The following is a 12,964-nucleotide window of genomic DNA, read 5'->3' on the forward strand; positions in this document are numbered from 1 at the left end:
TGGGAGGTGGAGGTTACAGTGAGCTGACATTGTGCCACTGCACCCTAGCCTGGGTGACAGAGTGAGACCCTGTCTGAAAAAGAAAAAAAAAAAAAAGAGAGAGCACAAAGAAACTGTGTATGAAGCCAGGGAAAAGGCACAGAGGCGCAGCTGCCTTTCAAAAGGCTGTTCCTGCACTAAGCTTGGCTATGGGCCTGGCTGAGCCCCATGGCCTCCCTGTCCACTGCCGCTGAGGAGGGAGCGAGGGAGGCACTGCAGGCGTGGCATGTCTGGCTGGCCACGAGGATCCCGACCTGGACAGGGCCTCCCTGGGGTGGCAGGAAGAGCGACCACACCCACTATGCCTGCTGATCCCAGGCCGAGAGACAGCTGCCAGGCTGGGCGCCACATGCCCCTCCCAGAAGGGGCCGTGCAGTTCACATCTTGCTGAAATGTGCCAGGCGCTGAGGTCTAAAGGCATCCTGTGACTCTGCAGGGCAGCAGCTCTCGAAAGGCAGATCACTGACCCCCAAAAGACCTCAGCACCAAAACCAGTCCCACCCATCATGTCTGCAAAGTGTAGTGGGAATTCAAAGTCACCTGGCAGATGACAGAGCAGGTACAGGGAGTGGCTGCTCGGTTAGGGCTAGGCACCACCTCCTGACCAGCTTGTACTGGGGTGGGCTCGGGTCAAAGCACCTGGCTCGCTCGAGGGGACCCTTGGCCCTGAGAGGTAGCAGGTCAGCCCCAAAGATGCTTGCGCCAGGCCCAGGCTGAGCAGGCTCCCTGCCGCACACTGCCCAAGTGGAGCCCCCCATGGCTTCCTAGGCCTCTCCTCACCACCGCCCCCCCGCCTTCTCTCCCCAAGCCTTCAGGTGCAGAAGCTTCACTGCCTCGGGAGCCCTTGGCCTCCCTTGCTGCCAGACACCCCCATCCCAGGTCAGCTGGCAACAGCCAGGCACTCCCATGGCCACAGCACGGCTGAGCTGGGCAGACAGGCGGACAGGCAGGAGGGCCGAACTACCATCTCCTTCAACAGTGAACTCCATGCGTGGCTGTCTTCTCCCAAGGTATGCTGCTTCCAGGCAGGGTCTGCTATTGATCTGAGCTGTGGGTCTGCCCTAACTTCCTTCTGGGAAGGAGACACTGGTGCTGTCCACCACCACTCCTAGACCGTGTCAACCCAGACGTTCAATTCGATCATTCAGTGAGATGTGGGAATAAATTCTCAGGTTCATCTTCCACCAGCCAAATCCCTTCCAGGCCAATGCCACTTGTCTTTTGTTATTTAGGGAGTTTATAGTTGTCTCCCTATGTTCCTAAATGGTGCTCCTTCTGGCCACCTTTCTAAATTGTCTACTCAACTGAGCAGAGAAGCTCCAGGGAGCTGCAGACCTTCCACGGGTCCCGACAAGGGGAGGCATGGAGCTGGACCCAGAGCCAAAAAGAACAGACGACACAAATCGTGCCTTCAAAGAAGAACCCAGGAGTTCAACCCGAAATGCCCATCAACTTGTATAGTTTCCTGTGTCTCCACCTCCAGTTCTGGGAGGTGAGGGAGTGAGGCTGGGTGGTCCCAGCATCTCCCAGGCCTGGGAGAACTCGTCTCTCTTTCCACGCGGGGGCTGGGATGAAGGCAGGCAGGCTAACATTGCAGTAGGAGATTTAGGAGCTTCGTGTGTAAGGGCGATGTGACACGGACCCTCTGTGCAGAGGCCTGGGCCAGAGCTGCCAGAGTCCCCACGAGCCTCCAGGGTAATGGAGCACCAGAACGATTCCACTCTTACCACGAGTGAGGCATGAAAAAGTACTTCACAGAAAAAAGACAAAACCCAAAGGCGACACTGGGACACAATGTGAGAAGATGGACGTGGGGACACCTCCTTACGCGGGCTCTCACATAGAAGGTTAATTTCTGCACCCTGCAGAGATCCTACAGAACCCCCAAACCAGTGGGAGGAGCGTGGTCTGCAGCCGGGGAACCCCCATGCTAACCGAACACAGTGGCTTTGAGTAGGTTCTCTATGCTCTCTGGGACACGAGCTTTTCTTTTTTCCTTTTTTTTTTTTTTTTTTTTTTTTTTTTTTTTTTTTTTTTTGAGACGGAGTCTCGCTCTGTCGCCCAGGCTGGAGTGCAGTGGCACAATCTCGGCTCACTGCAAGCTCCGCCTCCCGGGTTCACGCCATTCTCCTGCCTCAGCCTCTCCGAGTAGCTGGGACTACAGGCGCCCGCCACCATGCCCGGCTAATTTTTTTTTTTTTTTATTTTTTAGTAGAGACGGGGTTTCACTGTGTTAACCAGGATGGCCTCGATCTCCTGACCTCGTGATCCACCCGCCTCAGCCTCCCAAAGTGCTGGGATTACAAGCGTGAGCCACCGCGCCCGGCCGTCCTTTTTTTTTGAGATGGAGTTTTGCCCCTGTTGCCCAAGGCTGGAGTGCGATGCTGTGACCTTGGCTCACTGCAACCTCCGCCTCCTGGGTTCGAGTGATTCTCATGCTTCAGCCTCCCAAGTAGCTGTGACTGTAGGCGTGTGCCACTATGCTTGGATAATTTTTTTTGTATTTTTAGTAGAGACGGGATTTAGTCATGTTGGCCAGGCTGGTCTCGTACTCCTGGCCTCAAGTGATCCACCTGCCTCGGCCTCCCAAATTACAGGGATTATAGGCATGAGCCACTGCACCTAGCCTTAAACAAAGAATTTTAAACCCTCGCTACTCAACGTGTGGCATGGGGCCAGCAGCACCGGCACCGGCTAGGGCCGGTGGGAGATGCACCACCCGGGGCCACGGGGCACAGGCACCGGACAGGGATGTACATGCTCACTGAACTCTCACAAAGCCACTGGGAAGTAGCTTTTATTGCCATCTCTCCGTTTTATAGGTGAGGCAGTTGAGGCTTGGCCAATTGAGGTGCCCCAGGTCCCACCACAGGAAGGGTGGAGCCAGGCCTCACACCCATATCTAGTTTTACCCCAGAGTGTATGTGCAGTTAATTTCCACAATGACAGGTCTCAAATTTAAATATCAAATACCATATAGACTCCCTCAGCCCCTTTTTAGAAAAACTACCCTGATGCCCGCCTTGTGTGTAAATATAAATATGTACAGACAAAACTGTCTACAAACTCCTTATGCTTTTCTTTCTTATAAAACTTCAAGTGAAGACAAACGCAAATTAAGCACAGAACTTTAAAATGACTACATTTCAGCGCCACAGTACACTAGTTTGCAAGGGGTGATCATGCTTGACTGAGGTGCATTCGGTCTAGGACTCGCTCCTATTGGGAAAACCAATGTCTATCACCCTGGGCTGGCAGTGACAACGCACAGACCACTGTCCTCTCTTAGAACCATGAGATCGCTTTATGCAGAGCCCTATATGTAACTCGGCCTCTGCTCAGTCACAGCACATTCTCCCCTCCTCAGAGCGCGATAACGTGGAGGAGCATCACTGGGCACTGAGATTGCTGGGCCCTGCTGACCATCCAGAAAGGCTGAAAGGAGCTTATTCATTTCAAGATTATCATCAAAATGAAAAACTAGCCACTCTGGAGGCTGAGGTGGGAAGATCGCTTGAGCCTGGGAATTGAAGGCTACAGCAAGCACGATTGCACCACTGCTTTCCAGCCTGGGCGACAGAGCCAGACCCTGTCTCAAAAGCAAAAGGAAGAAGACTGAACATCTGTAGAGAGAGCTGCTTGCAGGCCCCTTGCTCTCCCACTAAAACAGACATCCCTGACAGCAACTTGAGACCCTTTGCACACGGAGCTGACTTCCTTCTCAGGAACTCAGGGTTTAAAAAGCAAACTGTGTACGTTGCTCCCAGAGGGAATCAGCCTTTCATTCTCATAGTTGTTAAACTCCTGGTTTCTGATGTGTTTGCTTCTTAAAGTATGTGTAAAGATTATTTTTTATTTTTTATTTTTTTGAGACTGAGTCTCACTCTGTTACCCAGGCTGGGGTGCGGTGGCGCGATCTCAGCTCACCACAACCTTCGCCTCCTAGGTTCAAGAGATTTTCCTGCCTTAGCCTCCCGAGTAGTTGGGATTACAGGCGACCGGCTAATTTTTATATTTTTAGCAGAGACAGGGTTTCACCATACTGGCCAGGCTGGTCTCGAACTCCTGATCTTATGATCCTCCCACCTCGGCCTCCCAAAGTGCTGGGGTTACAGGCGTGAGCCACCGCGCCCGGCCTGTAAAGATTATTTCTGAGCCAGGTTTCTGCTCTCCTTCTACTTACAAATAACACCCGTATCACTCTGCAGCAGCACATTTGTTGAAAGATATTCTCAAGAAGTGACAATTTCTGGGCAGAAATTTTATTACTTTTTAAATAAAGCCATGATAAGGCTAAAGGTAATAAATGAAGGTGACATTTTAATATACCTGCTCCTTCCGGGTTGACTAATCACCATCATTCTAATTTCAGATGAGTCACTGGCTAGAGCAGAATGTTAACTGGGCCTCACTGCCATGTCTCTGTCTCACATACCCCTATATGAACGTAATTTTCCATAGGTATTCTTGTGGAGACGGAGTCTCATTCTGTCGCCCAGGATGGAATTCGTGGTGCACTGAGATAGCTCACTTCAGCCTCGAACTCCTCAGCTCAAGCCATCTTCCAGCCTTGGCCTCTGTAGGTATTTATAATACTGGTGCTTACTCTAGGCTCCTGTCTGGCGGTGGTTTGTGGCTTGTGTTTAGTGTGTGTACTTTTTACTTAAAGTTTGGTGGTTTCAACAAGTTCTCGATATCCGTGTCTGGACCTAGACAAGTTAAACCCCCATCACTGAAAGCCACAATACACAGAAGGTAGTTTTTATGGATCTCAGGACGAAGCATGTGGCAGCGAGCTGCTCTCTCCTCCTCGGTGAAATAGTTTCGTGTATGAGAACAGGCATGACAGACTTTACAACATGTGTGAGCTTTACTTCACTGTACGTTCCTCCACCAAGGGCACCCCGAGGAGCTTACCTTGTCCCTCCCAATCGGAAGGGGCATGGCTGTGTATAGATTCTTCCTGCCGTCAAACACGGGCTTCCGATCCCCAAAGATCTGTGTTTTAAAGTGCTGGACCATGTGTTCCACGATTTCCCTGAAACAAAGACAAAAGTTGGGCAAAATGTCAATAAAATGGAGAAAATGGCATACAAGGACATTTTTCTGACGCTATTTTTTTTTTTTTTTGAGATGGAGTCTTGCTCTTGTGGCCCAGGCTGGAGTGCAATGGCGTGATCTCAGCTCACTGCAACCTCTGCCTCCTGGGTTCCAGCAATTCTCCTCCCTTAACCTCACGAGTAGCTGGGATTAACGCCACCAGGCCCGGCTAATTTTTTTTTTTGAGACGGAGTTTCGCTCTTGTTGCCCGGGCTGGAGTGCGGTGGCACGATCTTGGCTCACTGCAATCTACACCTCCTGGGTTCAAGTGATTCTCCTGCCTCAGCCTCCCGAGTGGCTGAGATTACAGGTGCCCGCCACCACACCTGGCTAATTTTTTTGCATTTTTTTTTTTTTTTTTTTTTAAGTAGAGACAAGGTTTCATCATGTTGGCCGGGCTGGTCTTGAACTCCCGACCTCAAGTGATCCACCCGCCTTGGCCTCCCAAATGCTGGGATTACAGGCGTGAGCCACCGCACCCGGCCCTCTGATGCTATTTTTAAAGCAATTTTGTTAAGACCTGTGGCTCCTTTGGGCCACGTGACTTCCAACTTCTATAAAGAAGCAAACTAGACCCATGAGTGGGTTTGTGCTCGTGCATTTAGTGAAACACGGGAGAACCTGATACGGGCTGGGTACTTTATATGCCACATACAGCAGATGACAGACACTTCCAGAACCTCTGGAGCTCTGTGAAGGCACTGACGAGAAGAACAGAGCTTGTGACATTTGTGTTCCATGGAGGTAGGGTCAGGCACCCGTGCCTCTGCACGGCTTCCCACTGTGCACACAGACTGACAGGTGTGGCTCAGCTTGGCTGTGGGCCTTGCTGTGGCCACTAGGATTTGCTCTGCAGCCCCAGTCCAGGGGTTTGAGAGACTGGCTTGGCTTTGTGTGCTCCTCTGATTGCCAAAAGCATGAGTCCTGGGTGCTCCTGCCCCTCCAGTCCAGCCTGATCTGGGGGCCCAGCCAAACCTCAGCCCACCTGCAGAGCCATGGTATGAAACAGATGCTTGCTGCTGGGAGGGACTGGGGTTTTGGTGTTGGGGGCTCAGGCATTCCAGTGGCAGAAGCCTGCTAGATGCAAGGGAGCTGCTCTGCAGGGTTCCATGAGCAGAGATCCATGACCCCCACCCTCCACCCCTCAACTGCCACTTCCCCACCGTGATAGAAAGGCCTCCAGAAACACACTCTGCAAACCTCCTGCTGGCCTCGAGCTCTGTTCCAAAGAGAGACCAGCTTGGCCTAGCACTCTCCTGGCATTTCAGGTGGTTGTTTATCTTATTTTATTAGAGACAGGGTCTTGCTCTATCACTGGAGTACAGTGGCACAATTACTGTTCACTGCAGCCTTGACCTCCTGGGCAGAAGCAATCCTCCCATCCCAGCCTCCCAAGTAGCCGAAACTACATGCCCAGGCCACTATGCCCAGTTAATTTTTAAATTTTTTTGTAGAGATGGGGTCTCCCTTATGTTGCTCAGGCTGGTCTCGAACTCCTGGGCTCAGGCAACCCTTCCGCCTTTGCCTCCTAAAGTGCTGGGAATACCGGCATGAGTCACTGTGCCCAGCTCATGGGGGTTCTGAGGCATTTAACCCAACTCACTAAATGCCTGTCCTCACACACCACGCCTGATGACGTGCAAATATGAAGAGCTGGGGTACCTGCCTACCCACAAAGGCCCATGTGAGGGAAACGCAGAGGCCCGTGGGGTGCTTAAGATCTCGGTTTTTTACCAGGAAATGCCAGCTCAGGGGATGTGGTAAAGAGGGAGAGATGAGTCCACCAGCAGGGGAAGGTGGGGGCGGGGGAGTCGCTGACAGACTTCTGAAGGAAGGTGGGATTGGAGCGTGGCTAGAATGGTCTTTCTCTTGGGCAGAGCCTCGGTCATCTCTCAGGAAGCAAGAATCTGCCAACACCTTCCATTCCTTTCCCAAAAGTCGAGGCAAGCTGGCCCAGAGGGCTTTCCTTATTCAGAACGGCTTTGCTTGGGCCACCTCCAACAGCCACAGGAAGAGGGTCTCAGGGATCCAGCTAACCTGCCCTCAACACCTGCGGTCTGGGGAGTGCCTGTGGCAGATGCCCAGAGCCTCTCAGTGACATCTTTGAGGGCTCCACCAAGCTGCACCCGCCTCTGACAGTGCTGGGAGATCCAGCCTCGGCAGGGTACAGGCCCGAGGGCCATCAGCATGGCCCTGGCATCCATCCCTGCCATGCCTACCAGGCAGCCAGGGCACAATCTCACCTGGCACCTTCCTGACCTGCTCTGGGCTGCCCAAGACAAGGGATGCCTTGCAGCTCTCGCAAGAGGACAGCTCATTCCTCCGCGCTCTCCAGACATTACAAAGGGTCCCCAACCTTCAGAGGACTTCATCTCCCTGGCCAGGACTGCACAGTCAACTTGAGGTGCAGATGGCTCCACTGGAGGGGAAGGTGGGTTCTACTCACATTCAAAGAACAAATCATTCTTGCCTAATTCAAACTTGACCTGAACAGAGTAAGATGGCACACACACCCTGACTCATTTCATGAGGCTAGCAAAACCTTTAGGTTGAAACTGGATAGGGAGAGTACTACGAAATCACGGCCAATCACTTACAAACAGAGGCAGGAACAAGACATTAACAAGCTGAATCTAGCAACATGTTCAAAAATAAATCATCATGTCAAAGTTCAGTCGATACCAGAAACAAAAGATTGTATTTAACATTATAAAATTAACATGAAACAGGTTATAACCCTAAAAGCTAAAACAGAAATGTCTAGAAGAAAACATAAGAGAAAAATGTCCCTAAACCTTGGGATAGACAAAAATTTCTAAGAAATGTGTCCTTAAAGGGAAAATTCATAAACTAGGCTTCATTAAAATTAAAAACTTTTACCCATCTCTTAAAAAAAAAAAAAAAGAGAAAGAGACACCATTATAAAAACGAAAAGACAAGGCCGGGCGCGGTGGCTCACGCCTATAATCTCAGCACTTTGGGAGGTGGGTGGATCACTTGAGGTCAGGAGTTTGAGACTAGCCTGGCCAATATGGTGAAAACCCGTCTCTACTAAAAATACAAAATATTAGCTGGGTGTAGTGGTGGGTGCCTGTAATCCCAGCTACTTGGGAGACTGAGGTGGGAGAATCATTTGAACCCAGGAGGCGCAGGTTACAGTGAGCCAAGATTGTGCCACTGCACTCCAGCCTGGGCGTGACAGAGTGAGACTCCATCTCAAAAACAAACAAAAACAAAAAGATGAGCAATCAACTGGGAGGAAATATTCCATAATCACAGAGACACACATCTAACAAAGAACTTGTATGCATAATGTATTTAGGAAAATTCTTACAACTCAGTAAGAAGATAATCCAACTTAAATGAGCAAAAGATTTGACCAGACACACGGCAGAAGAGGATACATAAATGGTGGGTAAGCATATGAAAGGGTGTTCCTCACTCGGCTTTAGGGAAATGGAAATGAAGCCACAGGCACCCAGTAGAAAGGCTAAAATCGGAAAGGTAACAATACCAAGAGCTGGTGAAGGCGGAGGGAAATGCTCTCTTCTACGAGGCTGATGCAACTACTTTGGGGAGAAAGTGTGGTTTCAATGTCTATTTACCACCCTGTGTAGCAACTTCTGACACAAGAAAAATGAAAACACACATCCACGCAAACATTTGCATACAAACAGCTCGAAACTGGAAACAATTCAAATCAATGTCCATCAGCTGATGAGTGGACAAACCCATGATGCCACACCCACACAATGCGATACTTGAATCTACCACTACATGCAACACGACAGGTGTCTTAGAAACACGCTGCGGTGGCTCACGCCTGTAATCCCAACACTTTGGGAGGCCGGGGCAGGTGGATCACCAGGTCAGGAGATCGAGACCATCCTGGCTAACACGATGAAACCCTGTCTCTACTAAAAATACAAAAAATTAGTCGGGCGTGGTGGCGGGTGCCTGTAGTCCCAGCTACTCGGGAGGCTGAGGCAGGAGAACGGTGTGAACCCAGGAGGCAGAGCTTGCAGTGAGCTGAGATCATGTCACTGCACTCTAGCCTGGGTGACAGAGCAAGACTCCGTCTCAAAAAAGAAGCATGCTTGGAGAACAAAGCCAGCCACCAGGAGGAACAGGTATACAATAATGATTCCATGTATAGGAAACTCTTTGACAGGCAAAAACAAAAAAACAATCTACACTGACGGAACGCAGGTCTGTGTTTACCTTGGGGCAGGGGACAACATACTTAACTGCAATGGGGCAGGTGCTTTGGGGTTGTTAGCATGTCCTATTGATTGTGGTGGTTCTTACAGGGGTATATACATTCTTTAAAGATCATAGGCCTACATAAAGGTATGTCTAGGAGACACTGTGGGTTCAGTTCCAGACCAGCACAATAAAGGAAATGTCGCAATAAAGCGAGTCACACAAAGGTGTTGGCTTCCCAGTGCACAGGAAAGTTCTGTTTCCACTGTACTGCCATCTATTCGACGTGCAATAGCATTGTGTCTAAAAAAAATGTACATTCTTTGATTAAAAAATACTTTATTGCTAAAAATGCTGACACAGACATGAAGGGCACTGATAAGACTTGCTTGGCACAGGGCTGCCACGAACCTTCAATTTGTTAAACAACGACGACAAGCAGTACCTGCAAAGGGCAATAAAGCAAAGCACAGGCTGGCGCAGTGGCTCATGCCTATAATCGCAGCAGTTTGGCAGGCTGAGGCAGGTGGATCACGAAGTCAGGAGTTCGAGACCAACCTGGCCAACATAGTGAAATCCCGTCTGTACTAAAAATACAAAAAATTAGCCAGGCATGGTGGTTGTCGCCTGCAATCCCAGCTACTTGGGAGGCTGAGGCAGAAGAATCACTTGAACCCGGGAGGCGGAGGTTGCAGTGAGCCGAGATCACGCCACTGCACTCCCCCCTGGGCAACAGAGTGAGACTCCGTCTCAAAAAAAAAAAAAAAAAAATTAGCCAGGGGTGGTGGCACACGCCTGTAGTCCCAGCTACTTGGGAGGCTGAGGCATGAGAATCGCTTGAACCCAGGAGGCAGACGTTGCAGTGAGCCGAGATTGCGCCACTGCACTCCAGCCTGGGTGACAGAGTGAGACTCCTTCTCAAAAACAAAAAAACAACAAAAAAAATTATGACAATTTCAAAGTTGTAGAAGAAAAGCATTTAATAAAATTCAACATCCACTCATGGTTTTTTTTTTTTCTGAAACAGAATCTTATTCTGTTGTTCAGGCTGGAGTGCAGTGGTGCAATCATAGTTCACTGCAAACTTGAACTCCTGGGCTCAAGGGATCCTCCCCACTCAGCCTCCCAAGTAGCTGTGACTATGGGCGCATGCCACCACAATGGCTAATTTTTAACTTTTTGTAGAGATGAAGCTTTGCCATGTTGCCTAGGCTGGGCTCAGGCAATCCTCTCACTTTGGCCTCTCAAAGTGCTGGGGATTACAGGTGTGAGTCATCATGCCTGGTACTCATGATTTTTTTTTAAAAATTAGAAAAGTAGGGATAGAAGGAAACGTCTTCATCTGGTAGGAAATCCGCACAGAAACCTTCTCAAAGTCTATAGCAAACTAACTTTCCCTGAGGTTCGCAATGTAACGGAGACGCCCAAATCACCACTTCTGTTCAATGCCGCGCTACAGGTCACGGTTACTACCGTAGGGTAAGAAAGGGATTATAAAGAAGAAAAAAACTGTCATCACTGGTGGACATTAGGACTGTATTTGCTGAAAATCCAGAAGAGGCTACAGAGAAAAAGGAAGCTTCAGAAAGCCAGAGCGCCGTCTCCTGGTCTGGGCTGTGGGCCACGTACAGGGTGAGCACTGCCTATGCCCCCTCTTGGACAAAGGTTCACGTTGCCCCTCCAGTGTGCCATTCTTCACTCCTGTGTTCTCAGTGAAAGAGGTGGCGAAAAAGGAGTGGCGGAGTCAGCCATCCAACAAACATCTCAGTGATGATGCCTGCAGGCACCGCCTCCTGCAGGGATGGGTCCCCCGGGCTTCCCTGTCCTCTCCCCCTCTATGAAATCCAGGTTGCCCACAAAGATTTGGTCCCTGGCAGTACACTGGCAGTTCCCTCCCTTTTTTCCCTATGAGACAATCTCGTGGCCACTCTAAGTTGCATATCACCGCAGAGGAATTCCTGAGTGACTTGGCGATACAGGACCGCCGTGTTTGGAAACAGTTATTTAATTGTAGAATGTAACAAAACGGCAATACATCATTGATGATGTGCTCCAGAATCGGTGGCCACCCTGCACCTTGGTCTCCCTCCTCCTTCTAGTTCCAGAAAGAAAAGATCCCTGCCCTGACCCCCACCTGTCTGCCCGGCAGCTGGAAAACAGCAGCCAAAGCAGCATGTTCCTCCCCGTAGCAGGGGTGCAGTTACTGTGGGGGTCCTCCCAGAGCGACACGCACAGGGAAGGAGGGAGGGAGGCATGGGCGCTCGGAGTCCCAACCTCTATTCACAAAGTTTTTTTTGTTTTTTGTTTTTTTTTTTTGACGGAGTCTCGCTCTTTCGCCAGGCTGGAGTGCTGTGGCGTGATCACACTGCAACCTCTGCCTCCCAGGTTCAAGTGATTCTCCTGCCTCAGCCTCCAGAGTAGCTGGGACTACAGGCACGTGCCACCACACCCAGCTAATTTTTGTATTTTTAGTAGGGATGGGGTTTCACCATGTTGGCCAGGATGGTCTTGATCTCTTGACCTCGTGACCTGCCTGCTTCGGCCTCCCAAAGTGCTGGGATTACAGGCATGAGCCACTGGGCCTGGCCCACAAATTTTTCCTTTGAGAGTCGGAAACACGAAAAGACGTCTTAAAAAAGAAAAAAAATCAGTTAAGAGATATACCATGTTTATGGATCAGAATATTTTCCTCAAACAAATCCATCCTTTTAATTTCAGTAAAAATCCAGAGAGGGATGTATTTTTATTTGATAGGATTTAACAAACTCATCCTAAAATAGAAGTGGAAATCTGAAGGACAAAGGCTGGCAGGTATCCTTGAGGAGGAGCACCTGGAGGGAGGCCATGGCGCTGGGGCAGGCAGAAAGCTCAGGACAGGGCCCAGAGTCCAGAGCCCAGAAACAGGCCCAGGGATGGGGGCGGCAGGAGAAAGAGGGCAGGACACACTTCTCAATGACTTATGGCAGGCAACCACACACCCAGGATTCAAGGAAATACAACCGAGCCCCGCTACTGGAGACACTCCTCCGGATGAACACTCACTGTTCTGAGCCCCATCCAGCACTCGGCATGATGACTCTGCTCACTGACTGTCCTGCGGGCCCCTGGAGGCAGGGTCAGGTCCAGCTCATCCTGCACACCCAGCATGGCATGCGGCTTGGGCTGGGCGGATCTCTCAAGAGAAGGAGTCTGTTCGGTCGTGCCAGCGAGGCAGTGCCCCAAGGGGCTGCAATGTACACCGGTGGAGTCGGCCGGCAGACAATCCTGGCCACCACTCAGGCCTCTGCTGCCCAGAGAGCATCCCTGGCCACCTGCCCGAAGCCCCCGTGCCTCGGGGCCCACTGCTGAGGGTGAGGAGGGGCCAATCTTGTATAAAGCAGAGAAAGTGGACCTCGTGGCTGTGGCAGCAGGATGGCACCTTGCTGCCTAATTCTAACACAGGGGGTCCCTTCCCTCCTCAAACACAGATGACCACGTATTAGGCAGTTAATTTTCTTTCTTTGTAAAACTGTGATAAAATACAGATAACATAAAATTGACCATTTCAACTAAGTGTTCAGTTAAGCGGCATTGAGTGTGTCCATGCTGTCGTGCAACAATCACCACCCTCCGTCCACAAATG

At 50.4% G+C, this 12,964-nt stretch overlaps 1 protein-coding gene across 10 annotated transcripts in view; it reads right to left on the bottom strand.

Annotated features, from left to right (window-relative positions):
- Positions 1 to 12,964, bottom strand: part of AGO2 (argonaute RISC catalytic component 2) — a 118,601-nt gene that overhangs the window by 48,462 nt on the left and 57,175 nt on the right. For all 10 annotated transcript variants that reach the window (XM_055287390.2, XM_063643576.1, XM_055287393.2 and 7 more), the window contains one exon: positions 4,957 to 5,077. In XM_055287390.2, the coding sequence (XP_055143365.1) occupies positions 4,957 to 5,077 (121 nt within the window). The remainder of the gene's footprint in view (positions 1 to 4,956; positions 5,078 to 12,964) is intronic.

The sequence above is a fragment of the Symphalangus syndactylus genome, chromosome 7, assembly GCF_028878055.3.
Source record: "Symphalangus syndactylus isolate Jambi chromosome 7, NHGRI_mSymSyn1-v2.1_pri, whole genome shotgun sequence".
NCBI lineage: Eukaryota > Metazoa > Chordata > Mammalia > Primates > Hylobatidae > Symphalangus > Symphalangus syndactylus.